The sequence below is a fragment of the Tetrao urogallus genome (assembly GCF_951394365.1).
Source record: "Tetrao urogallus genome assembly, chromosome: 1".
Classification (NCBI taxonomy): domain Eukaryota; kingdom Metazoa; phylum Chordata; class Aves; order Galliformes; family Phasianidae; genus Tetrao; species Tetrao urogallus.
Window position 1 is genome coordinate 82,118,537 of NC_136813.1, and position 26,182 is coordinate 82,144,718.

General features: G+C 51.6%; 1 protein-coding gene across 1 annotated transcript; it reads right to left on the reverse strand.

The window, feature by feature from the left end:
- Positions 1 to 5,588: 5,588 nt before the first annotated feature.
- On the reverse strand, positions 5,589 to 25,844 carry LOC306957844 (maestro heat-like repeat-containing protein family member 2B; the record flags this gene model as incomplete). Its single annotated transcript, XM_079549184.1, is given in 33 exon segments — positions 5,589 to 5,640; positions 5,777 to 5,931; positions 6,188 to 6,340; positions 6,786 to 6,895; positions 7,096 to 7,219; positions 7,387 to 7,482; positions 7,855 to 7,947; positions 8,064 to 8,199; positions 8,597 to 8,676; positions 8,986 to 9,108; positions 9,328 to 9,483; positions 9,619 to 9,741; positions 9,865 to 9,984; positions 10,249 to 10,356; positions 10,694 to 10,746; positions 10,871 to 11,012; positions 11,248 to 11,288; positions 11,415 to 11,574; positions 11,760 to 11,867; positions 12,013 to 12,132; positions 12,443 to 12,516; positions 12,602 to 12,715; positions 12,831 to 12,900; positions 13,026 to 13,118; positions 13,606 to 13,749; positions 14,115 to 14,266; positions 14,445 to 14,543; positions 14,701 to 14,866; positions 15,006 to 15,128; positions 15,280 to 15,401; positions 15,703 to 15,793; positions 15,795 to 15,841; positions 25,688 to 25,844. Coding segments are annotated over 33 exon segments (3,705 nt in total).
- Positions 25,845 to 26,182: the final 338 nt, after the last annotated feature.

A 26,182-nucleotide genomic window follows, 5' to 3' on the forward strand; every position in this document is an offset into this window, starting at 1 on the left:
AACTGCTTCATGTTTTTTGTTGTTTGGTGTCATTTGATTTGGGTTTTGGGTTTTTTGGCTTGCTTATTTTTAAGAAAGCAACATTTGTTTGGCATTTATGCTGCCAAAAGATCAAGCTATCTATGTGAAAAGCAACTTTTTTTTATGCAGAGTAGCCTTACTACTCTCCTACTGTCCTGTCAGTCATGGAGATGCAAACAGTGGAATGCTTTTCAGTATTTCTTATAGCTCCCTCCTTTGACTACACCTCCAGTAGGATCATGATATACAAAAAAAGATCTTTCTCGGGGATGGATACTAGCAAATCAATGCGATGTGATGAAGAGTTACACACACACACACAAAACAAAACAAAACAAAACAAAAAACAACAAGCCTTTAATATTAAATCTGCTTTTGCTTCTGCTCCTGACCACCAATCAATGATTTGCTAATAGGACTGTTAGCTATGTAGCAGCAAGGCAAGGTAGTATTACCCAAACAGGAATTGTCCTGTGTCATTCTGCAGATATCCTCAGATATCCAGAAACAGTAGCTAAGCATTTCAGAATAATCTGTGAATGGATACACGTAACTAATACATGTAAAGAACTTCCCCCTGACATCCAACCTCTCAAGTCTCTCCCCTCCCTCAACTTAAAACCATTTCCCCTTGTCCTGCTGTTATCTACCCTTTCAAAGAGTTGACTCCCCTCCTGTTTGTAGGCTCCCTTTAGGTACTGGAAGGCTGCACTGAGGTCACCCCGCAGCCTTCTCTTCTCGAGGCTGAACAAGCCCAGCTCCCTCAGCCTGTCTTCAGAGGGGAGGTGCTCCAGCCCCCTGATCATCTTTGTGGCTCTCCTCTGGACCCTCTCCAACAGCTGCCTGTCTTTCTTGTACTGGGGGCTCCAGACCTGGACACAGTACTCCAGATGGAGTCTCCCAAGGGCAGAGTGGAGGGGGACAATCACCTCCCTGTCCCTGGTGGCCACCGCTCTTGTGATGGAGCCCAGGATCCCATTTGCCTTCCAAGCTGCAAGAGCACACTGCTGGCTCATGTTAAGCTTTTCATCCATCAGGACCCCCAGGTCCTTCTCTCCAGAGCTGTCTACATATGACAGATGAAAGATGACATGCAGAAAGAAAAAAGAGCTTTTTGGACGGCCTTTTTGGCTTTTTTGGCTTTAGCTCCCTGGCCCAGTACAGTCTTACCTGCCCTGAAGCTGGTCTCCGCAGCAGTGTGTTAAAGACAACTTCCTGATGCAGGTGGTTGAGGAATCGACGAGGAGAGGGGTACTGCTGGACCTTATTCTCACTAATAGAGAAGGGCTTGTCAGGGAAGTAAAGGTCGGGGGCAGCTTGGGTTGCAGTGACCACGAGATGGTGGAGTTCAAGATCCTGAGTGGAAGAAGTAAAGCAAAAAGTAGGATTGCTATCCTGGTCTTTAGGAGAGCCAACTTTGATCTCTTCCGGGACCTACTTGCAGCTATCTCATGGGCTAGGGTGTTGGAAGGCAAGGGGGCCTGTGCGAGCTGGTGGGCATTTCAGCAGCTCTTCTTCCAAGCTCAGGATCGGTGCGTCCCTGTGAGGAAGAAGTCGGGAAAGGGTGGCAGGAGACCTGTGTGGATGAGCAAGGAGCTCGTGCACAAACTCAAAGGAAAGAAGAATGCCCATGAAATGTGGAAAAAGGGTCTGACTACTTGGGAAGAATACAGGAATGCTGTCAGGGTCTGCAGGGATGCGACAAGGAAGGCTAAAGCCCGCCTGGAATTAAATCTGGCAAAGGGGATAAAGGATAACAAAAAAGGTTTTTTCAAGTACATTAACAGTAAAAGGAAGACTAGGGAGAATGTGGCTCCCCTGCTAAGTGACGGGGGTGTGCTGGTAACGGGGGATGCTGAGAAGGCGGAGATACTGAATGCCTTCTTTGCTTCTGTCTTCAGTGAAAAAGCTCCCCCTCGGGAATCTGAGACCCTGGAGGTGAGTGAGAGGATCTGGGGAATGGAAGACCTCCCTTCTGTCAGGGAAGAGGTGGTCCGGGAGCGCCTAGGCAACACCAATGTTCACAAATCCATGGGACCCGATGGGATTCATCCACGGGTGCTGAGGGAGCTGGCAGAGGTGGTTGCTGAACCGCTTTCTGTCATCTTTGAGAAGTCTTGGAGGACGGGGGAGGTGCCTGAAGACTGGAAGATAGCCAGCGTCACCCCGGTCTTCAAAAAAGGCAGGAAGGAAGACCCAGGCAATTATAGGCCAGTCAGCCTCACCTCTGTCCCTGGAAAGGTGATGGAACAGCTTGTGCTGGATGTCATCTCCAGACAACTGGAAGAAGAGGAGGTTATCAGGAGTAGTCAGCACGGGTTCACCAGGGGGAGGTCGTGCTTGACCAACCTGGTAGCCTTCTATGATGTTGTCTCTGGCTGGGTGGATGGGGGGAGAGCAGTGGATGTAGGCTACCTTGATTTCAGCAAGGCATTTGATACTGTCCCCCACGACATCCTTATAACAAAGCTGAGGAAGTGTGGGATAGATGAGTGGACAGTGAGGTGGGTTGAGAGCTGGCTGACTGGCAGAGCACAGAGGGTCATTGTTGGTGGTGCAGAGTCCGGTTGGAGGCCTGTAACCAGCGGTGTTCCTCAGGGGTTGGTGCTGGGTCCGGTCTTGTTCAACATCTTCATCAATGACCTTGATGAGGGGATAGTGGCCACCCTCAGCAAGTTTGCTGATGATACGAAGTTGGGAGGATTGGCTGACACGCCTGAAGGCTGTGCTGCCATTCAGCCAGACCTGGACAGGCTGGAGAGCTGGGCTGAAAAAAACCGGATGAGGTTTAACAAAAGCAAGTGTAGAGTCTTGCATCTGGGGAGGAATAATTGCATGCACCAGTACAGGTCGGGGGATGAGCTGCTGGAGGGGAGCTCTGCGGAGAGGGACCTGGGTGTCCTGGTGGACGACAGGTTGGCCATGAGCCAGCAGGGTGCCCTTGTGGCCAAGAGGGCCAATGGCATCCTGGGGTGCATTAAAAAGAGCGTGGCCAGCAGGTCGAGGGAGGTGATCCTCCCCCTCTACTCTGCCCTGGTGAGGCCTCATCTGGAGTACTGCGTCCAGTTCTGGGCTCCCCAGTACAAAACAGACAGGGATCTCTTGGAAAGAGTCCAGCGGAGGGCCACGAAGATGGTGAAGGGCCTGGAGCATCTCCCCTATGAAGAAAGGCTGAGTGAACTGGGTCTGTTCAGCCTTGAGAAAAGACGACTGAGAGGGGACCTGATCCAGGTCTATAAGTATCTAAGGTGTGGGGGGCAGAATGGCGAGGCCGGACTCTTTTCAGTGGTGAGTGGAGACAGGACGAGGGGAAACGGCCGGAAACTGCAGCATAGGAAGTTCCGCACAAACATACGCAAGAACTTCTTTACAGTGAGGTGACGGAGCACTGGAACAGGCTGCCCAGGGAGGTGGTGGAGTCTCCTTCTCTGGAGATGTTCAAGACCTGCCTGGATGCCTACCTGTGCGACCTGCTGTAGGGAACCTGCTTTGGCAGGGGGGTTGGACTCGATGATCTCTGGAGGTCCCTTCCAACCCCTACGATTCTGTGATTCTGTGATATGACAGATGAAAGATGACATACAGCAAGGCTGGTAAGTGTCCTTTGGTGGTCTGTTCTGAAAGGCCAGTGTTCAAAAACAGGACCTCTTCTGTGTTTATCCCTCTCATCTTTCACAACCCAGATATATAAAACACATTACTCACCCTACTAAGTGTTTCTAATTTTCTGTCTGTTACTGTTACAAATGTAACAGACAAAACTGTAAAAAAATAAAAGTGCACTGTTACCATTTCATAAACATACAAGTCACAAAATGCTGTCATCATTATTCCTAGCTCATATCAGGTCCTCTTTGCTTTTCAAATCCTGCCTATTACTCTCATAGCTGAACAACTTCCACTTGAAACCACTGTTCCCAGCAGCGAAGACCTCAGGGCGTTTCATGCAGTATCTGGTCTCCCTCAGGTCTCAAGATCTATACCTGCACTTCAGTTCTTAGTTTATTCCTTATCTTAGCCTTTTATTACTCTCGTTGTTTTGACTACAAAGCTGAGGCCTGGCTTAGGCAGGATGTAGCAGTAAGCATGTGAACAGGTTTTGTCAGGAGGAAATACTACGTGTGATCTTCAGGTCATGCAACCTCATAGCACTGTGTGCTTTGTCTTCTGATTTGCAAGCTCCACCAGTCCACAGGAGACCAGCTGTCTTAGTAGCTCACAGCCTGAAATTCAGCCTTTAACATTGTTTGGCCTTTTTTTTTTGCAGTCGCTTGAAGATTTAGTTCTGATGTCTTCAATGAATATGAGAAATACCCTGGGACTGTCTGAAGGAATTAGACAGCCAACTTAACACAGAAGTCTACGTCTACCAGCACTGAGGAATCAAGCCATTATGTGTCAAACCTGGAGGATGGCAAGCTCGACTCACACATCTCAGGAAATCAATGAATTGTAATGGTGACAGGTCTGCCGTGTGTTACAACATGCTGCAGCCAGGACCCACTGGGTAGGCGCCTGCAAAGAATATTTCACCCTTCTATTCTTCACATTCACTGCTCAACGTCCTTTTCTGATTGACTATTTTACTTCCCGGGCTTGGGTGGGTGTTGAGTTGGGTGGGGGGAAAATGGAATGAAATGCAACACGGGCAAGCTAGAGACTTGTGTCTAGGCAAGAGCAATGCCAGGTACCAGTATAGGTTGGGGACTGACCTGTTGGAGAGCAGCGTAGGGGAAAGGGACCCGTGGGTCCTGGTGGACAGCAGGGTGACCGTGAGCCAGCGCTGTGCCCTTGTGGCCAAGAAGGCCAATGGCACCCTGGGACCTACTAGAAGGGGCATGGTTAGTAGGTCAAAAGAGGTTCTCCTGCTTCTCTACTGTGCCCTGGTGAGACCGCATGTGGAGTATTGTGTCCAGTTCTGGGCCCCTCTGTTCAGGAAGGACAGGGAACTGCTTGAGAGAGTCCAGCACAGAGCCACAAAGATGAGGAAGGGACCAGAGCATTTCCCTTACGAGGAAAGTCTGAGGGAGCTTTGGCTTGGAGGAGACTGAGAGGTGACCTACTGAACGCTTCTAAATATGTAAAGGATGTCTGTCAGGAGGATGGAGCCAGGCTTTTCTCAGTGACATCCAGTGACAGGATAAGGGCAATGGGTACAAGCTGGAACAGAAGAGGTTCCACATTAATGCTGGAAAAAAAACTTCTTCAATGGTGAGGGTCACAGAATACTGGAACGGGCTGCCAGAGAGGTGGTGGGGTCTCCCTCTCTGGAGACATTCAAAACCTGCCTGGACGCATTCCTGTGTGACCAAACCTAGGTGTTCCCAGCAGGGGGATTAGATTAGATGAGCTTTTGAAGTTTCTTCCAATCCCTGACATTTGGTGACTCTGTGATTCTGTAACTGGTATGGAGAAGAGACAGCAGCTATTAAAATGAAGACTTGGTTTAAAAAAAAAAAAAGAGTACTATTTATTTATTAATTAATTTATTTATGTATTTTTAATAAATAATACAATTTTTAAGCTCTTTATCTCTTCTCTTCCTTTTGTCTTTTCGCTTTGCTCTTCTATCGGCTCCACCGTTGCAGACAAAACTCTCTTATTCTCCTCCACATCTCGCTAGAAAAAGGAGAATCACAAGTTGTGACTAGGAAATTGTTGCGTTTCCTCCCGGGAAGCATTCCTCCTTACTTCCTCTGACAGAGGCAAGCTACAACTGGGGCTGCACCAACAGCAAAGGCAGGAGTGCTGATACCTGTCTGTGGGCCCAAGCAGCCGGGAGAAGTTGTCAATCATGACCTCTTTGTGGCAGCGGATGAGGATGACTACCGCCTGGCACAGGAAGGGCATGAACGTGCTCTGCTGCGCGGATGATGTGCAGCTGCGCAGGATGTGGAGGATTGGTAGCACCTGAAAGAAGAAGGGCAGAAAGAATGACTTGCTGCATCCTGCACTCTGCAGGGCCTAAGGATGGACATTCAGCACATGAGCAGTGCCTGCTCCCTTGACATGCTGCCAAGGCCCAAGCCTAAATTGCACGCCAGCCACCCTGTCCAAGCCCTGGCTCTGCCCTCAGGCTGTGCTTCTTTAGCACAAGAGGCAAACGGCACAAGGCGTAGTGCAACAGCCAGCGAAAGTCCAAGAGAGCTGGAAGAAAGTCTCTTACGTCCCGACAGATGTCCTTCCCGTACATCTGCAGAAAGGTGATCATCCACTTCCCAGCTGCACGCACGCGCATTCCCCTGCCTTTCCGCAAGGTCTCCTTGATGGCCATCAGGAAGTCAACGGTGCGTTCCAGGGGGAAGTTGCTGCACACCATCTGCAGAGAAAAGAGAAGCAGGAGAGATCTCATCACTGCTCTGCGGCAGCTCTTCAAAACAGAAAGCAGTCTTGAGGGCGTTCTTAGCTCAGCAGCTTGACGCTCATTCAGGGGCAATCACAAGGCTCCTGCTCTCCTACCCTGCTATTTACACGGAAGGCGGTTGAGCCTTCTCCCAGCTGCTCCACCCATGCTGTTTGCTTCCATGCAAAGCCTACCTCCCAGCAGCCACAGTCACACACACACACAGACACACCATGGAATCAGCTCCTTGCATGGGGGGCCTGAAGGGCAGACATAGCTCAGAGCCTCCTGCTACTTGCTGAGAAAAGAGGTCTCAGGGTGACAGCTCATTTTGGAAATGGTATGAAAGGCTGGGGACAGCCTAGGGTCGTGCAGAAGCCTATGCACTGAGATGCCACCACCCCTTTTTGGGTCCACTTACCCTTGCCAGTTTGGATGAGGTCTGCAGCTGAGCAGCGGTGCTGCAGTCATTCAGCCCCTCACACAGGCTCCCAGTGTCTCCTGTCTCGATGACTCTGTTGGCCGCCTTGGCTGGAAAGAGCACGGGGGAAAAGGGAAGTCATGCTTCTGGAAACGGAACTGCTTTCCATGGGGGAGAGACTGAGGACAGGGTGGGGACAAGAAGAGAGCTGTGCACAGTGCCTCTCCCTCCTGTAAGCAGGGCCCAGCCCGTGGGGCTCTGGTAGCGCTGCGGAGGAGAGCACAGGGCTGGTGCATCCCGCTCTACTCACCTTGGATTCGCAGAAGGGAGCTCAGGCAGGTGGCGGCCAACTGGCGGGATGTGGGCATGGGGTCACATGTCAGCGGAGCCAGCAATCCCACCAAGGAGCCAAAGGACTCACAGGCATCTCCTGTCTGCAGGGATGAGAGGCAGGAACAAAGCTGTAGGCAGCCCCAGCTCTCCCTAGCTTCTCCTGCCCGTGCCTTCCCCATGCCAGCATGCACAGCTGGGCGGAGCTCCCCTTCCAGCTCAGGGGCGCTGGGGAGGGAGCAGGGAGCATGCAGTGGGGCTCTTTACTCACCGGAAGCCCTTCACAAGCAGCCAGCAGCTGGGAGCAGGTCTGCAGGGCCCTGTTACGCTCCCACATGTTGTTTGAGGTCAGTGATCTCTGCAGGACCTGAAGCAGAGCATGTCTCACCATGGACATTTTTTCCTTCCTGCCATCCCTCTCCCTGTCCCTCTTTCCCCGGCAGTTTCCCTCAGGTCCTGCCCTGTGGCTCCACGTGGACCCCCGCCTCACTGTGCGCTGACACTGCTGCTCCCATTTTCTGCAGATACTGCTGCCTCCTAACCCAGGAGCTTTTCCTCGGCTGTGCCCTACCAGCGGCTGGCTCCTGCCTTTTCCCCTGCAGAGCCCATTTCTCAGCTCGCAGTGAGCTGGCCTGTTAGCAGGAGATTTCTCCCCCTTCGATCATACTCTCAGTCCCCAGATCTCTGTCCCTGCTATCAACGGGCACCATGCTTCCTCCCTTGCCCCACACGTACTCACCTGGACTATGTTCTGGAAGAATCCCCGGGTGGTCTCTGTCTCAAGCAGGACCACCATGAGCCGGCCCAGAGCTTTCAACGATGTCTGCAGAAGCTGAAAGCAGGAGAGGGGATTGAGGTGTGGCATCACGGCTGCTGCCGGAGCATAGGCCGTGTGTGCTGAGGTAGGGCTGTGACGCAGAGGTGGCCGGGAAAGTTACGGCAGCTTACCTGCAGGTACTGTGCTGCTTGCCGTGACTTCGTGATCTTCAGCATCATCTCTGCTGAAGGGTGTGACACAATGTTCTTGCAGCACAGAGCCAACAGTTCATGTGCATCCTTGCTTCCTAAAGAGGGCTTCAGCTTGCTGACAGGAGGAACAAAAGGAAGAGAAAGAAGAAAGGGCCTTTACCACTGCTCTCCAGACTGGTGCAGAAAATGTCTGAGATTCTCCCAATCAACAGCTGCAAAGCCAAAACCCCCAGCCCGTGCTGCTGGAGCAGCGCCCGCCTCCTCCCTGGCAGCAGTGAACCACCTCCCGCTCTGAAGGGAAGAAGGCCCCAGGTCTGCCTTCTCTTCCTCGCCTGGGGACAGCAGTACCAGGCCTTTCTCCCTGCCCAGAATCTCAGCTTCACTGGCCACAACAGCCCAGCCGTCTCTCCTGTAGATGCAGCTCCTTACCCCCTCCCCCCTCCAGGCCTTCGGAAGCTACCCTAAAGGGGGACCACCATCTGCCTTGCAAGCCTAGAGGCTCCCACCCTTACCTCAACTGCTCCAGGGCCAGAACCACCTTGAGGGGCACTGGGGAGACAGGGGTGCCCAGGTAATACTTCTTCAGCAAGTCCTGCAAGTACCAGAGAAACATTGTCAAAGTGGGCAAGGGCCACCAGAGAGCTCTTCTGCCTGGCCCACAGACAGAAACAACTGCCACACACCAGCCCCATCGTTCCCACATTTCCCATGCAAGCACTGCAGGATGCAGCAGCTCCACAGCTGGTGGACCCAGCCCGCTGCCTGCTGCTGCCTGCCAGCACCCAAGGTCCCCACCAGCTGGAGATGTGCGGCTGGGGGAGACCTGCATGGCTCCAGGGATGGGAGCCTCGTGGCACAGCCCGGAACTCCTCCGCATAGAGCCCTGTCTCTAGGCACTCACCATCAGGATCTCCAGCAGCTTGCTCTTCAAGGAGGGGTTAAAGAAGGCGGAGCCACCCACGGCATGGACAGCAGAGCTGAAATCAGTGATGCTCTGCACCAGCGCGAGCTTGTTCTGCAAGTCCTGAGGCCAAGAGAGAAGAACATTCTTTGAACTGCGGGAAGGGCCAGGGGCTGTCAAGGGGACACATGGGGCAACGCTAAGGGAAGGGCTTGGATCTTCATCTGGGCACAAACCGTTCCCCAAGGGACCTTTGGAAAGAGAAGGCCCATCTCATCATCCCCCCACGTGGAGGGGCTGCAGCTGGGCGCTCTGACACCCTGGCAGACTTCAAGCTCTCACCTGGCAGCTGCAGCTGTACAGCAGCAGGATGTTGCCCACAATGTCTCCCTCCAGGCGGGCGAGCAGCTGCTCCTTGGAGGCTCGCAGTGCCAAGCTGCCATGGGCGAGGATGAGAGCGCTGCGTGTAGCCTGAGCTCTCGCGCTGTCCAGCTCCGTCTGTGTGAGCAGAAATGCCTTGAGACACTCGCTCAGCAGCCCCCAGTGCCCTGCGGTGCACCTGGGCTCCCAGGGCAGGAGCTGCTGTGAAAATAAGGCAGAAGAATGCCAAGATGGAAACCCGTAGCACTTTACCTTCTTGCGCCTGGAAATCCTCCCATTGCGGCCTTTGCACAGCCTGGACGCAAACATGGTGAGTGTGTCCAGGACTGTGTGGAAGTTGCTGTCAGCAGCAAGGCTGACAAGAGAGATCATTCCCTGCACAAAAGAACGAGGGGCAGTTGGCGCAGGCCTGAACCTGCTGGCACGGCCCTCTGAGAAGCCCTCTGCCCCAGGGACAGAGCGCGGATGCTCACAGAGTTGGAGGAGAGGAGAGCTCACCTGGGCCTCAGATGGCTCCTCTGCATTGGATTCCTCCAGGTGCTGCAGCAGCTTCTCCTGGACATGGAGGACTTCCTTACAAGCTCCCAGAACGGCACCCAGAGCCTTGTAGAGGAAGGTCTGCGTGGGAAGGGAAGGAGTAAGCTGGGATGTGGCAGCAGCCTGACCTTACGGGAGAGGGCTAGATGGGAAGGACCCACACTCCCTGGGAGTCGCTGAGAGCAGCTGTGGAGCAGAGCTGTAGCCAGCCCCAGGCAGTTTGCAGGGAACCGCCCTGTGAGGGCACAGGCCGTGGAAGCAGCATGAGCAGCCCGTGGGGGCAGAGCACCAGCCTCAGCCCCAGCCCCAGTTGGGCACTGCTGAGTAGAGCCGCGGGGAACTCACCTTTTCTGCAGAGCTGCTGGCAGAGCTGCTCAGCCGCCGGCTCAGCTCGCAGCTCAGGGCCTCGGTCCAGGCCTCGTCCTCCACGACGTCCAGCGATGCCCTCAGGAACTGTTGGAGAACAGGAGAAGCCAATGTTCCCTTGCCCTTTGCCTCTTCCCGCGTTCCCAAGTCACTGCAGCCTTCTGGGCAGAGCTGCCTGGAAGAACAGCCCCTCTCCCAGCTCCCCCCAGCATTCCCTCCATTAAAGCCACCTACTGCTCCTCTCCTAAGACCCCCCCTTGGGCTTGGGACAAAGAGGAAGAGGCAGCGCTGCAAAGGCGAGCAGCTGCTCCACAGCAGCTTTTGAGAGGCTGTTCCTGTCCCGTGGTGGCTCGTATGGGAGCGGGGCTCCTTGTGGCAGGCAGGCAAGCATTTCTCTGCACCATGTCTCTCCACAGTGCTGTACCTTTAGCAGACGGTGCTCCCACTCTTCAGAGTTCGGGAAGCTCTCATCTTTCCCTGCACAGCAACAAGAAGCAAAAGAGCGCTGCTTGGAATCAAGCCTCAGAAGAAGAGCTGCACCCAACCGGGCTTGGCTTGGGCACTCGCCCACTCTACCTCTCCCTCCCCACCAGCATTTTACCTTCAAGGCGCTGCAGCAGCAGGGGGATCTCAGCAGCCCACTTGGCCCCCACAGCTCTGTGGATCTTGCTGTGGAGGTTTTGCAGGAGCAGCAAGGCAGCGGCTTGGAGTTCGCTGCCTGCAGAAGGGCTCCCTGCCACCGCCTGAGCGAGAGCAAGGAGAAACAGGGTCACTTCTGCTGCAAGAGAAGCGGCTTCCCCCAGGAGGAAAGCAGCTTGGCTCTGCCCTGATGGGCAAGGAGCAGCCAGCCGCTTGGCCCATGACATTGCAAGCTAGGAAGGGAACGGCATCCCCAGGAGTGAGGCAGGTGCTGGCACGCTCGGCCATGCTGCTTCCTCCTCGGGGCTTGTGGCACCGGCCTCAGGAGCATCTACTTACCAGCAGACGTGCCAGCAGTGTCTGGGGAGTCAGCAGTGGGCCTGCGAGGAGAAAGAAGTGCTGAGTAAGACTCCAAGACACTCTGTGCCCTGCCACGCGCACCTCTGCTCTCCCTTCTGGGTGCTAACATGGGTCAGCAGAGCTCACGGGGGAGCTTCTGCTCCTACCTTGAAACATGGAGCTGAGGAAGTGGGGATCCAGATCTTCCATGTCCCGCACCGTCAGCTCCCCTCTCTTGGCCAGGGCTTGGACGCAGCGGGAGACCGGGATCAGCATGCCGGTGTACTGGGCTGGCACCACGTACAGCAGCAGCCTTGGCCACAGGAGCTGTAGGGAACGAGGCGGTTGAGCATGTCAGCATTCCTGCCTCCACTCAGAGATAAAGAGGACTCTGAATTTCTGAGTCTTGTGTCCTTCAGAGCACGCTGGAGGACAGACCTGAGGTGTTGGAAGGGGACGAGGAACACGTGGTGCAAAGGCAAGGAGTGGCAGCAGGGCAGAGTGTGACTTACTTTGGAGATCCCTCTTGCAGAGACATCCAGTGACCCCAGGATGTTGATGCACAGCTCTTGGAGAGCTTCCTCTTCCTGGGCTTCCTGGGTGGAAAGGTCTTCAGCTGCCTGCACAACAGTGGTGTTGAAACACTGGTTACTCTCAGTTCTCAGGAGCCTCTCAGGAGGCTCAGGAGTGGCCCCACCGGTGCTTTTTTGCCAGCCTATGAGCTGCACAGGTCCTCCAAAGGAAGATGCTGCCCACTGTCCTTACCCTTCTTCCCGTGGTGCGGCTGAACTCCCTGAAGATGTGCCCCACCACATCCCAGGCTGAGCAGCTCCAGGCGTTAGCGCTGAGCAGATCCTCAGTGAAGTGCAGCACGGCCCTCCTCACCTGCCAGGGGTCAATTGTGGGTGTGATTTCCTTGCTCAGAAGGCCAAGGGAAGCCACCTGCTCATCAGGTGCATTTGGGCAGAGATGACAAAAGCAGAGGAGAAGAGGTGAGGGCCAGGCCTTAGCACCAGGCTGTGCACTTTCCATGCACAGCACAGGGACCCGCTCGCTCCACTCTGCCTGCTCTCCTGACAGGAGCCATCGTGACCATGTGGTCGATGCCCCAGCACATCCCTGGTCACCCCAGCCCTGCCGTATTGGCAGCAGCATCACCCCCCTGACAGCGCTTTCCTTTCCCCAAACAGCTCACCCGGGTCCTGGGGTCACTGCACACACACTGCACAGCCTCTGTAATCTGCGGCAGCTTCTCTGTCATCGCGGGCTCTGCAAGAGATGCACAGAAGCATGCGTGGAGGCACAGCTCAGATGGCAAAAGGGATCCCTGGAAGTCCCGACCCGTGGTACTGACCATCAGAGCGAGCCAGAGCGCCGAGCAGACCCAGGGCTGCCACGCATCCAGCCTCCCACTCATGGCCCAGCTGCGACTGCAGAAACAGGACCGTTTCCTCTGGGCAGATTCGGGCTGCAGGAAGGAAATGCCATGCTGTGTTAGTGAGCAATTTGTGCCCATTCGTGAGGTGAGAGAGAGATGCATTGGCCAGAGCACTGGCAAGCATCGCCAGAGCTCCTCTCCTTACCCTGCAGCAGGATGCAGCGGGTCAGCTCTGCTCTGTCAGCCTCGCTGTGCTGCTTGGCGTCATCAGAGAGCTGTGGGAACAAAGTCCATGCAGGAGCTAAGGCTGAGCAGCCATCAGAGGCTCAGAGCTTTGCAGTCCTCCTGAGGCTTAGCCAAGAGGGAAACTGCTGTGCACACCAGGATAGGCACCCCTTACCTGATAGAACACGGCACTGGTGACGGCCAGAAACTTGTCCTTAGGGATGACAGACTGAACTCCCGGCAAGGCCTCCAGGAACATATGAAGGCTCTGCAAGAGACCAGCAGAGGAAGAAGGGGCTGAAGCCACATCCGGCCACTTGGGAGCAGAGCAGAGGAACTGTTTCCCAGTGGTTTGTCCGCTGGGAGAAGCTCCCACACAAGCGTTCTTGTTTGTCCGTCCCCCCCAGCAGCACCAAGAGAGGCTCTCTGCTCTTAGCTGAGCCTTGGGGCTTGGGCATCATTTGCAGGCATTTCCCACCCACAACCCTCTTCTCCCCCATCAGATTCAGGAGCCCCCATGGTGGTGGTGAAGCCTCCCATCCCCAGGAGATGGGCACCAGTGACTCTTGGCTTCCTCCTGGCTCGTGTCCAGGTTATTCCTTCCTTGACTGAAGAGCTCAGCAAGCCTCAGACTTCCCTTGAGCACCTGTTCCTTCTTTCTCCAAGGACTGCCCACCTCCTCCCTGCAGCCCCCTGACCCCTTGTGGCACTTGCATGGGCCCCACGTCCACAGCAAGCCCTGTGCAACATCTTACCTTGGCCACCCTGCAGGTGTCTTGCATCTCCTGACACGGGTGCACGAGCCAGAGGAGCCGCTCCCAGACGTGCTCTCGGGGCAGCTCCTCTTGCAGGAGGACAGTCATCATGGCAGTCACAGCCCCGAGAACGGCCTGTCTGTCCTGGAGAGGGATGGCAGAGGCCCAGCATCAAAGACTGAAGGTCTGCCCTTCCTACAGAGAGGGCTTTCTTTTTCCATTCCCCTTCCCCACAGCCCTGTGCCCAGCAGCACATGGGCTCGCTCTCCCTGGGCAGGCAGGTTTTCCCCGTACCCTCATCCCCGGCTCTCCCTGCCACAGTGCTGTGACTTGTGACTGCTCCCTGGCAGGGAGATCCAGCCCCAAGCACAGAGCCAGTGTGGGGCCCTTTGCAGAGCCAGCCCACACCCTCTCGACACCCCTGTGCTCTCAGCCTGCTGGGCACAGACAGAGCTGCCAACATGGATGCCCCAGCTGCCATCCCCGGCTGGGAATGCAGCAGTGCTCACCTCTTCCTCCTTGCAGTCCTGCCAGTTGCTGACCACAAAGAAGAAGAGCTCATGAAGATTCTCATACATTTGTTCTTTCTCTGTGGCAGGCCAGGGGCTGTGCTTTCCAGAGGACAAGTGAATCTTGACGCCATCCATCCATTGTTTCACAACTGAAAACAAACAAACAAACAAACAAACAAACAAACAAATAAACGAGTAATTAATTATAGAAAACAACAACAACAACGCAACAACACAAAAGAAGAGAAAAGGCAGCCTGTGCGAGGCTGCAGCAGGGTGAGGTGCAAGGGCTGTGCCCAGCCCCCCTGCCCTGGGGCCGGCACTCACCAGCACAAGCAGTGCGCAGGGTCCGGCCGCTGCTCACCCGGCCCACCACACTGCACAGGCCGGCCAGCGTCAGCCACACAAAAGAGATGCACTGTGGAGCTGCAGAGAGGAAGGAGAAGGGCACGGTCAGAGCCTCAGCAGGGAGGGAGGAGAGGCTGCAGAGCCCTGCACCCCCCAGCTCTATGCAGATCATGCGCAAGGGGAGAGACCCCTCTCCCTTGTTGTTATAGATGTCAGGAGGCTGAGGGCACTCTACCATAGATGCTGAAGAGTTTGCTCAGGGTGACGAGCACAAACTCCTTGCACATCTCCCGTGTGGCCTTCAGGTGGCCCTGGAGCTCGGCCATCACCATGGAGAAGTGAGTCCGGGCCAGAGCCACCAGGACATTGCTGGCAGCCATTCTCACGCTGTCCGTCACGCCCTGGAAAAGAGTCACTGGTGACACACGGCACAGGAGGCTGCCCAAGGCCTTCCCTTGCAAGGGCCAAGCCAGCGCCGTCTGCCAGCAGAACACCAGCACGGGCAGGCAGCTCCCTTTGCCTTCGGGAGTGACCCCTCACCTGGGCTGCTGTCAGGTCCTGGGACACCTCAGCCAGCAGCCGGTTCACCACTCCGCACGGCGGGCGGCTGTCCTCTTCCCCCAGGACGTGCTCCAGCTCGCAGTACGCCTGCTCTCGGTCACCCTGGGGACAGGGATAGGTCACGTTTGGCTTTGCCCTTGTTCCTGGGGAGCCGCCCGCTGCCGCCCATCGCTATGCCGATGTGCTGCCGGGGCCTGGCACCCACGGGACAAGAACCGGGGCAAGGACCGATGGTTGGACGTCCCCAGCTCACCTCCTGGTCTTGCAGGCGCTGCAGCAGTAAAGTCACGGCACAGGTGGGGACAGGGCTTTCCACCCTGCCTCTCTCCCCGCGACGTGTGCGTCTGGGCATGCAGCCCACACAGGCAAAGAGACCTGGAAGGAAAGAGCAGAGCAGCTGCCGCCGGTGTTGCTTGGAGCCAGGGCCGAGCACGCAGCCAGCTCTGGGAGGAACGCTCCTCCAGCCCCACAGCGCGGGGTGGGCTGCGCTGGCACAAGCGTGGTTGGTGGGGAGAGGGGAGAGAGCCTTCCCCTTGCTGGGGTACTGGGGAAAGCACAGTGGGCGGCTGCACTCAGCAGAGCAAGGACAGTGCTGCTGGCACGTCCTAAAGACACACTGGAGGCACACACGTGCTCGGGCAGCGCCACGGTGTCCAGAGAGGTGGAGGGACCTCACCTCGAAGGGCTCTCAGCCGCTCCATCACAGCAGGATGCCTCCAGACAGACACAACGCTCTCTCTGGGTTCACTTCCTGCGCGTCCCACAAGCGGACTGAGCCACCGCTCCCACCGCTGCCACAGGGGTGAAAGCCACAACTGTGACATCACAGCAAGGAGCGTCACCTCACAGAGCATGACATGCCCTGGGCTGGTCCTGTGATGGTGCCTGTTTTCTGTGTTGGTACCTGTTCATGTAAAGGCTGAAGGCAGCTTAGAATAAACAGATCCGTTTGTTTATATTCATTGTGTGGCACAAAGTGAATCTAGGGTGAATAGTGGAAATATTTTTCATGTCTTACATTACAATAACTTCAGAAGTGCCCCGTAACACACACACTTTTTTTTTTTTTCCCTGAAACATGTGAATATTAAATTGATATCAGTCACAACCTTGAAGTGATTTTCCAAAAGTCGTGATTTGTGTGACTGAAACGGAAACCATGAGGCAACTGCAGCTGTGGTATGAATTTATGAAGATAGTTCTCATATGAATTCCAGTATGTTTTATATTGTCTTAAACGTTCAATACAAATGCTCTCAGGAATACCTCGTATTGGGAAAGAATCCAACTCAGGAACAAATGTCGTGATTTTAGATCACTCTTCAGTTGCAAACAAATCACTAGCTATTGACATGTTTTCCATCTTGCATTTAACAATCAGCATAGGTATGATTACTCAGAGGAAAGCAATAACACGTAGCAGTAATAGGAACTATACTGTATGAAATCATGGAATGAAATTTATCTTTACAGTGCCTGTTTAATTGAGATTCTATATATACCACTTCAGAAAGCAGTACAAAACATTCATTTCTCCAGTCAAACTGGAATTTGTCCTTATGTACTGCATTATTGCTGACAAATAAGACACAGTGCAACAAAACTGCAACTATGGAAACATTTGAATGTCTGTTTACTTCTCTTGATTGAGACTTATTATGAAATTCTAAAAGCGAAAGCTGGTGGAGATTATTGAGGAGGAAGGGTCACGTCGCTCCCATATACAAGAAGGGGAGCAGGGAAGACCCGGGGAACTACAGGCCGGTGAGTCTCACCTCCGTGCCTGGAAAGATTATGGAACAGATCCTCCTGGACAACATACTTGATCACATAAAGAATGAGCATGTGATCCGAGACAGCCAGCACGGTTCACCAAAGGAAGGTCATGCCTAACTAATCTTGTGGCCTTCTATGAAGGAGTGACGGCATTGGTGGACGAAGGGAAGGCGACCGATGTCATTTACCTGGACCTGAGCAAGGCCTTTGACATGGTCCCCCACCACATCCTCATCTCCAAATTGGAGGGAAGTGGATTTGATGGGTGGACGACCCGATGGATAAGCAATTGGTTGAAAGTCCGCAGACAGAGGGTGGTGGTCAATGGCTCTATGTCCAGGTGGAGGCCGGTAACAAGTGGGGTCCCCCAAGGGTCTGTCTTGGGACCGGTGCTCTTTAACATCTTTACTAATGACATCGATGAGGGAATTGAGTGCACCCTCAGCAAGTTTGCTGACGACAGCAAGCTGAGTGGTGCGGTTGATACGGTGGAAGGAAGGGATGCCATTCAGAGGGACCTCGACAGGCTGGAAAGCTCAGCTCGGGTGAACCTAATGAGGTTCAACACGGCAAAGTGCAAGGTTTTGCATTTGGGCCGGAAGAACCCCAGGCACCTGTACAGGCTGGGAGGAGAGGTCCTTGAGAGCAGCTTGGCAGAGAAGGACCTGGGGGTCCTGATGGACGAGAGACTTAACATGAGCCAGCAGTGTGCTCTGGCAGCTCGAAAGGCAAATGGGATCCTGGGCTCCATCACAAGAGGGGTGGTCAGCAGGGACAGGGAGGTGATTGTCCCTCTCTACTCGGCTCTTGGGAGGCCCTATCTGGAGTACTGTGTCCAGGTGTGGAGCCCTCAGTACAAGAAAGACATAGAGATTTTGGAAAGGGTCCAGAGGAGGGTGACTAAGATGATCAGGGGGCTGGAGCACCTCCCCTATGAGGACAGGCTGAGGGAGTTGGGCTTGTTCAGCCTGGAGAAGAGATGGCTGCGGGGCGACCTCATTGCAGCCTATCAATACCTGAAGGGAACCTACACCCAGGAGGGGAGTAAACTCTTCAAAAGGGCTGACAATAGCAGGACTAGGGGAAATGGTTTTAAGTTGAAGGAGGGAAGATTTAGGTTGGATGTTAGGGGGAAGTTCTTTACAAGGAGAGTGGTTAGGCCCTGGAACGAGCTGCCCAGGGCGGTTGTGGATGCCCCGTCCTTGGACGTGTTCAAGGCCAGGTTGGACAGGGTCCTGGGCAACCTGATCTAAATGTGTATGTGTATGTTTGGTGGCCCTGCTAGGCAGGGGGGTTGGAACTACATGATCCTTGAGGTCCCTTCCAACCCGGGTGATTCTGTGATTCTGTGATTATGCGGAATATAGAACCTGATTTCATAACCATATACGGAGTGTTAGGAAAAAAGCAGGCAATAGCATCAAATGCGATCTTCATTTTGACAGGTGACAGGACGAGGGGAAATGGCCTCAAGTTGTGCCAGGGTTGGATATCAGGAAACATTGCTCTGCATAAATGGTGTTGAGCACTGGAATAGGCTCCCCAGGGAGGTGGTTGACTCAGCATCCCTGGACGTGTTCACAAACCATTTGGATGTGGTGCTCAGGGACACCATTTAGCAGAGGGTTGTTGGAGTTCGGGCAGTATGGTCAGGTTGTGGTTGGACTCGATGATCTTTAAGGTCTTTTCCAACCTGAGTGATTCTATCATTCTATGACTCAGTGATTCTCCATAGTGAATTTGGTAAAATCACAAGTAATAGGAAGAAAAACACTTCTTGTTTCCTTAGCTTCCAAATTCAGATACAGTATCTGATTGTACAGCAATACATAATGGGTGAATTTTTTCCTTTATGTAGTAAAAATGCTGTGGGTTTTTGGTTTTGTTTTTTTTCCAAATACTTAGGATCAAATCCTTTCTCTAACATGTTTTAAGTGCATGGCACTGCTTCCCTCTTTGTTGGAGAAGTCTGACGTTTTGCTAGCCCTCAGTTTGAAAGGGCAGCTTCCCAAGTGAAATGTAACAGTTGACAGCAATATATACTACCAGAGGGCTGGGATGCAAAATAAAATGTTCTTTCACCAAACTGACTGGGAATGTTTTCATGAAAATTTGTTTCCCTTGGCACTGCAACAGAAAAGTGCTACGTTAAACCACCGGATTTGCACCAAGGATACTGCATTTCACAGTAACGGGCTAGGAAAGCCCAGCTGTCTGTTTGGAAGTCTGCAGATGAAAATCCTCTAAGTTCACAAAGTCTGTTTCTGGGCAGGAGGCTCCCAAAAGCAGAAAGCCTCCACTACAGAGTACAGCACACACAGGAGCTGTTGATAAAACGGAGTGGCTATCTAATTCATCAGCATCATAATGACAACAGCTAATTAAAGACATGCAATATCACATGGCTCTAGCATGTACCTCCGTGGCCACTTTTCTCCCCATACTTCTCTTGCCACCTCACTGAAAGATGTAATGACATTCAATATTGATGAGGTGGCCTTCCAGAGATACCTGACACCCTCCTTCTGCAGCATGTATTTGGTACAAAAGCTCTTCACAGACAAGACCCTGAGAATTTAGTTTCACCAATCAGATCTGGTTCAGAATTCCATTTAATAAGGCAGAGTGCTAGTAAGATTTAAATGGAGAGATTCTTGCAGCCAAGAGACTTCAGTACACCAAAGGCAAAGAAGGTAAAGCAAACAAGGATCCTCTAGACTCTCCCAAGCTATAGAAATATGCCTCTTGCGTAGGAGATGATAGGTGAAAAGAATCAGAAATAAGAAAAAAAAAAAAGCTATTAAAAGGAAACATTTGAATAATAATTATTTTCAGTGTGAACCATCAAGAAAAAGAAAGCAACATTTGTTTGGCATTTATGCTGCCAAAAGATCAAGCTATCTATGTGAAAAGCAACTTTTTTTTATGCAGAGTAGCCTTACTACTCTCCTACTGTCCTGTCAGTCATGGAGATGCAAACAGTGGAATGCTTTTCAGTATTTCTTATAGCTCCCTCCTTTGACTACACCTCCAGTAGGATCATGATATACAAAAAAAGATCTTTCTCGGGGATGGATACTAGCAAATCAATGCGATGTGATGAAGAGTTACACACACACACAAAACAAAACAAAACAAAACAAAAAACAACAAACCTTTAATATTAAATCTGCTTTTGCTTCTGCTCCTGACCACCAATCAATGATTTGCTAATAGGACTGTTAGCTATGTAGCAGCAAGGCAAGGTAGCATTACCCAAACAGGAATTGTCCTGTGTCATTCTCCAGATATCCTCAGATATCCAGAAAGAATAGCTAAGCATTTCAGAATAATCTGTGAATGAATACAAGTAACTCACTAGCTGTTTATAATACTAAGAAGGATAAGCACCAAAGCCAAAGCAAATGATTACATTGCTGATGCTGATACAGAAGCTGAAACGTGATTTCATGCAGGTTTAGGTGCAGTGAACTGAAAGCCTCTTAATCACATGTGTACTCATTTATAGCAGGAGTTAGCACTTCACTGGGGGGCCTTTGCTTGATTTCTTTACCAACAGTACCAGTCACATGTTTTCTGACATTAAAATTTCTTTCTGTGTTCCTTTCTAACCACTCAGTTAGATTAGTCGTAGATGCTGTAAAACAATTACTAATTTAACCTGAAGTCCAGCATGGACACAGCTTCAGATGTCTGGGACCGGAGTGCCCAGGGCCCAGCAGATCCTGCCCAGGGAGAGGGCACCAGCTCTGAGCTGATGGTTCTACAGGCCAGGATCTGCTGGTAGGAAAACCATGGTGTGACAAGGGACACAGCCAGGAAGCCTCAGCGGTGGCCTCTGCCCCAGACTAGAAGAAAGGCTGAGGGAGACCCCAGGGCTCAGTCCTGGCCATGCAACACTCTGGCCTGCCAGGGTCCCCAGGGCCCCACCTTTGCCATGGAGCTAACACAGCCCTGGCCTGGGGGTGCCAGGTCCATGGCAGATCTCTCACTGACTCTGGCCCAGTTCTGCTTGCTGTCACTGGGAGAGGAGCAACGGAGCTTCTGGGGCAGGCCCCTGCCCTGCTGCCACCCACTGCACTGGCTCCTTAATCCTTATGCCTACACACTTGCTCTGCAGCTAGGTCTCTTCTACATACACTTAGTTGCTCATAATCTGTACGGTTTGGGTACAAACACAAGACCTGTCTCAGACCTATTTTCAGATGCACTGCCATAATCCTAACAGCTGCAAAACTCTCATTTGCAAGGAACTGATCTAGAAAAAGAGTCACAGACAAGCTGAGAAATCAAGGCAGCTCTGGAGATCCTCTGGCCCAAGTTGCTGCTAAGAGCATGATGCTCAGAGCCCAGCTTTGTCTTCTGCAGAATAAATATCTCATCAGATATTTATACATTGGATAAGACTTCTCTGAGCATTCCCTTCTCCAAGCTGCACTATTGCAGCCCTCTCAGCCTCTCCCCAAATGACAGAGGCTTCAGTTCCTCAGTTATCTTAGTGGCTCTTCACTAGACAGTGCAGTCAGCTCATGTGTCCCTTGTGGTGGGGAGAACAGAGCTGGACCCAGCACTCCACATGTGTCTCACCAGCGTTGAGCTGAAGGGAAGGATCACTTCCCTCAACTATCTAGTCTGCCTAATGCAGCTCAGGATGCTGTTGTCTCTTTTGCCACAAGGATTTGCCTGGTTCATGATCAGCTTGATGTTCAACGGGACTCCTGGGTTCTTTTCTGCCAAGATGCTTTGCAAGAGGTTGGCCGTTAGCATGTTCTGTTACTTCTTCTCAGGGCCAGGACTTTGTTCAACTCCATCAAAACTGTATTGGCCTCTGTTCTACCAAAGTCCCCCTGAACAGCAACACCTTCAATCAAAAACTTATCAGGCCCAAATGGCCTGTTCTTCTGCTCAGAAAAGAAGTGGAGTCTTCCAACAAGTCCTGTTCTTTAGCAGAATTATAGCACAATAGAGGATGGTGCTCTGGAGGACAGTGAAGAATAAATACAGTCTTCCTTAGACTTGCTAACCATCAGAAGGCACATGGCGTTGCATCTTGTAAGACATTATTGGTGGAATTCTAACATCAAGAAGTAACAAAGTGCAACATAAAGCCAATTTCCAGTCATTTGAATTTATGAGGACCTTATTCTGGGATACTTGCCCTTTTTGTATGCTTATCTTGTCATTACATGTGCGTATGGAATATATATTACAAATAGCATAACAGACTCTAGGAGAAAAGAATATGTTGCAAGGATGTCATTTTGTTGAAGTGTTTTGGAAGACACTGCAAACCGCAGAAAAGAAATCTGAGTTGCCTGGGATGTTACAGGGATGCTGAGATTGCTAGAACAGCCCTGATATACATAGATGCTTATTTATTTTTTATATCAGATGGACTTTTAAAAGCTTTTTGTGGTGCTGTAAAATGAAAAGTCATTCATCTATTTCCTACTCTTCCTGTCCTCTTAACCGTGCAGAAATACATTCCAAACTCATAGGGCAGAGTAATAGCTGCCTGAATTTAAAATCACTTAATTTCCACAGACATAACGGGAACTGGAATTTTCCTAAAAGTTCTTAGGCTCTCATTTAAGAGTGGGATTCTTCCCCAAGCTATTTGTTTCTCTGCCAGGATGTTAGCTTGGATATTCTCATATTCTATTCCAGTGAGAAACAAAATCACTCAGAAGACCTGAACAGAAAATCGCTTATTATGTTGCCCCACGAAGGGCATATCATTTTCAGCTTCAAGATTTACCGCTGTCTTAAATAACCTGAAGATTCATGTCCTGCAACACTGGGGTTCTGCAGTAACTTTCGCATAAGGAAGAACTGCAGAACTAATGTGCTCTGTTTTTATACATTTCCTTTTCTTAGTTTTTCTTTCTGTTTGCATTTGTGTCAGCACCACAGAAGAAATTAAGAGAGATAAAAAGCTCAGAATCAGAAAAAAGAAAAAAAAAGTGTGCCATGCTCATAAATCACGTGGAGGCCACAAATCAAACTCAAATGGACACAACAAAACGATAGTATAGGTCTCACGCGCAGTCTGCTATCCTTAGTGCAGGTCATAAAACTTGCAATTACTTTATAATATTTGTCTTTCATCAACAGCACTCTTGTGCAGTCTACAGCGATTCAGGTTATTGCCTTCGCAGATGCAAAATGGTTCTTTGTGAACAATTCACAAGACAATCAGAAGACACATAAAATCCTGTCAGTGTTTGGGAAGAGAATGCAGCAAATCATAAATTAATCTCTGAAAGCACAAGCCATTTAGATGTGAGCGATCAGTCATTCAGAACACGAAACATTCCAGTGTCATTGTGCTGCAATAATAAAGGATTATAAAAAAATGTTAAATATTTGACTTGAGTTAATGTATTACAAATCAATACCTAAACACACTTGGAAATAGCCCAAGTGTGCATGTAATGAATGTGATGCAAATTCACATGATGCAGCAGGGTATTTCCTAGTGAAGTTTGGCTGATGTGAAGATTTTGCAACTCAGTGCTTCTGTGGGGAAGCAGTTACAAGCAGAGACATCCAGCAGGGTTAGGGATCATTGCAAGGCAACACACTTGGCTGCTTGGGAACATTACTCATCAGTACTGCCAGATCCACTCCTCTGGCTGATGAAGAGGCAACTTTAATGGTCTCAGAAGTAAGGCTAGCCCAGCCACATATGGCTGAAAGGAGTGCTGCTCCGGGCAGAACGACTGGAAGGGAGAAACAGCTGAATACGCTGGAAAACACTGCATAATTCCCCAAAGCAGATATTGCTTCTTTGTGCCATTGGAAGCTTCAAAATTTAGTCCCACTGCTTGGGACTCTACAGAGGATTTTGTCATCACAGATCAAAGCATCAGAATTAGGTGTCAAGACACTGAAGAAAATGTTGAGCCCTAGAGTGAAGATGTGCCAACCTTAGCAGCATTAGGATTAGGAGTCAAATCAAAGTTCTGTGAGTCGTCCACACACGTGTGAGCTCCAGGTATTAAAGCAGTCTGTGCCTGCTAGGCGGTGGCAGATAGTAAGAGAAACCCAGCCCTTTTGGACACCTTTTGATCCCAGCTGCCTACAAGAAAATGCAAAAGATCAGATGCAAGCATCCTGAGGAAGGCATCTTACACTCAGGCAACCTAGGAGTTTGCCACTACTTTTTGTTCACACCATGGAAATTTTAATTGGTGTTGTTTTCCTACAAAGTTGAGGCCATTTGTCATTCAGAAGAATATTCTAAGATGGACATAGTTTCTAAAATTTGTACCTTTCTCATCATTTATTTAGTAGAATATTTTTAAAGTTGCAGCTGAGTCATGAATTGTCCTTTTATTGCTATTGTTTGAACCTAATTGGCATCCTTATGAATTACACCACGCAGTTTCATTTCTGTAAATAAATCATTACGTTAGTGAATTATGCACCTATAACTCAAAATAGAGCTTCTGATGATTTACACCAGAAGGTAAACTTGAAATGGAAAACAAATAAATGGCAAAATAAATTACAGTTGCACAATTTAAAATGCATCTTTTGTTCTAAACATAGTTTGCTCTGAATTTCTTCTTTATAGCACAATTCATTATCAACATCCTCATAGCACAAGCATTGACAACATATGCAACAATACAGTTGATGTCACTGTTGCAATTGCTCTTGGTTTGGAGGAGGGTGGATTGTTAGTGGCTGAGAGTTCTAAAGGTTCAGGTCTGACAGACCTGACAGACTCAGCTAGGTGTGAAACATACAGGATCCACCAATGGCCATTTGTTGTCAGGGTCTTTGCTAACTGTCAAATACCCAAGGTGTTTTGCATCTGATGGTATCAGAGAATTTGAATTTCTAAGAAGTTCAAAGTCCTTAGACCTGTTGGAGTGCATACAGAGAAGGGCCACAAAAATGGCCCCAAGAAATGGAACACCTCTCCTATGAGGACAGGCCGGGAGAGCTGGGGCTGTTCAGCCTGGAGAAGAGAAGGCTCTGAAGTGACCTGGTCGTGGCCTTTCGCTATCTAAAGGGGAGCTACAGGAAAGAAGGAAGAGAGTCTTTAGTAGGGTCTTTGGTGACAGAACAAGGGAAAATGGTTTCAAGCTCAAGAGGGTAGATTTAGGTTAGAGATAAGGACAAAATCTTCTACAGTGGGAGTGGTGAGGCACTGGAACAGGTTGCCTAGTGATGTGGTTGATGCCCCATCCCTTGAGACTTTAAGGTAAGGTTGGATCAGGCCCTGGGCAACCTGACCTAGCTGTGGCATCCCTGTTCATTGCAGGGGACGCGGGCTCGATGGCCTTCAGAGGTCCCTTCCAACTCTAAGAATTCTATGATTCTGTGAAAGCCCTTCTGTTTAAATCCTGGTGATCTCAATGTCCCGTCTCAAGAGCCATTCAGGGGAACATTGACTTCTGACCCCAGCCTCCCTCCCGGCCAGCCCAGCTGCCATTTTTGCAAGTTGTTTCTAAAGCACTGATAACCATGCCTCTGCTCTGATAGCAGTGCATTTCCAGTCAGATGGCAGGCATTAATCCAACACGAATCTTCTGAGCAGCTTTATCCTCTCTCTGTATACACATCACTGTAAATCACTGAGGTGAAAATGAAGGCACTACCAAACACCACCACCATGATCCCAGCTTTGGGTGTGAGGCCAGAAACAGAACCATCCTCCTTCATCCTTCTGGATGCTCCTTCCCTGGAAGCATTCAAGGCCAGGCTGGATGGGGCCTTGAGCAACCTGGTCTAGTGAGAAGCGTCCCTGCCTATAGCAGGGGGCTGGAACTAGATGTTCTTAAAGGTCCCTTCCCACCCAAGCCGTTCTATGATTCTGTGATTCATTTTCAGGGTGGAACACGAGGATTTTAGGGTTCCAACCCGTGAAACACCTTTGCCAGGCGGGAGAGACACAGCAGACGAAGCCAGATCCACGCACAGGCGCCAGCTGCCCGGCAGCCGCTCCTCCTCGCGCCAAGCCCTTTGGGCGGGGTTCTCCTGGGCACGCCCCGCCCCTCTGTGCCCGGGACGGGGAGTCCCGTGACGCATGCGCGGTAGCTCTGGCACCGCCGAGCTTCGGGGAGTCGCGGAGCAGTGCGCGAGTCAGCGGCGGTGCGGGGCTGGCGGCGCTCGGCCACTCGCACAGCGACCGCCGGGCGGGCGGCAGCGGTGGGTCAGGGGCAGCGCCGCGGGGGTCGGGAGGGACGGCAGCGGGGAGATGGCGGCCGCGGGTTGGGGGAGTACTGGGTGTTGGTGTGACTGCTGAGGGCGCCGGGCTTGGTGTCGGAACGCGTGGCGGTCCGTCGGCAGCGCTCTTCCCCCTGCAGCTGCGGGCGGTGGGGTTCGCCGAGCCGCCGGGATTCTGTCCTCGGCGCTGGGAAGGGAGT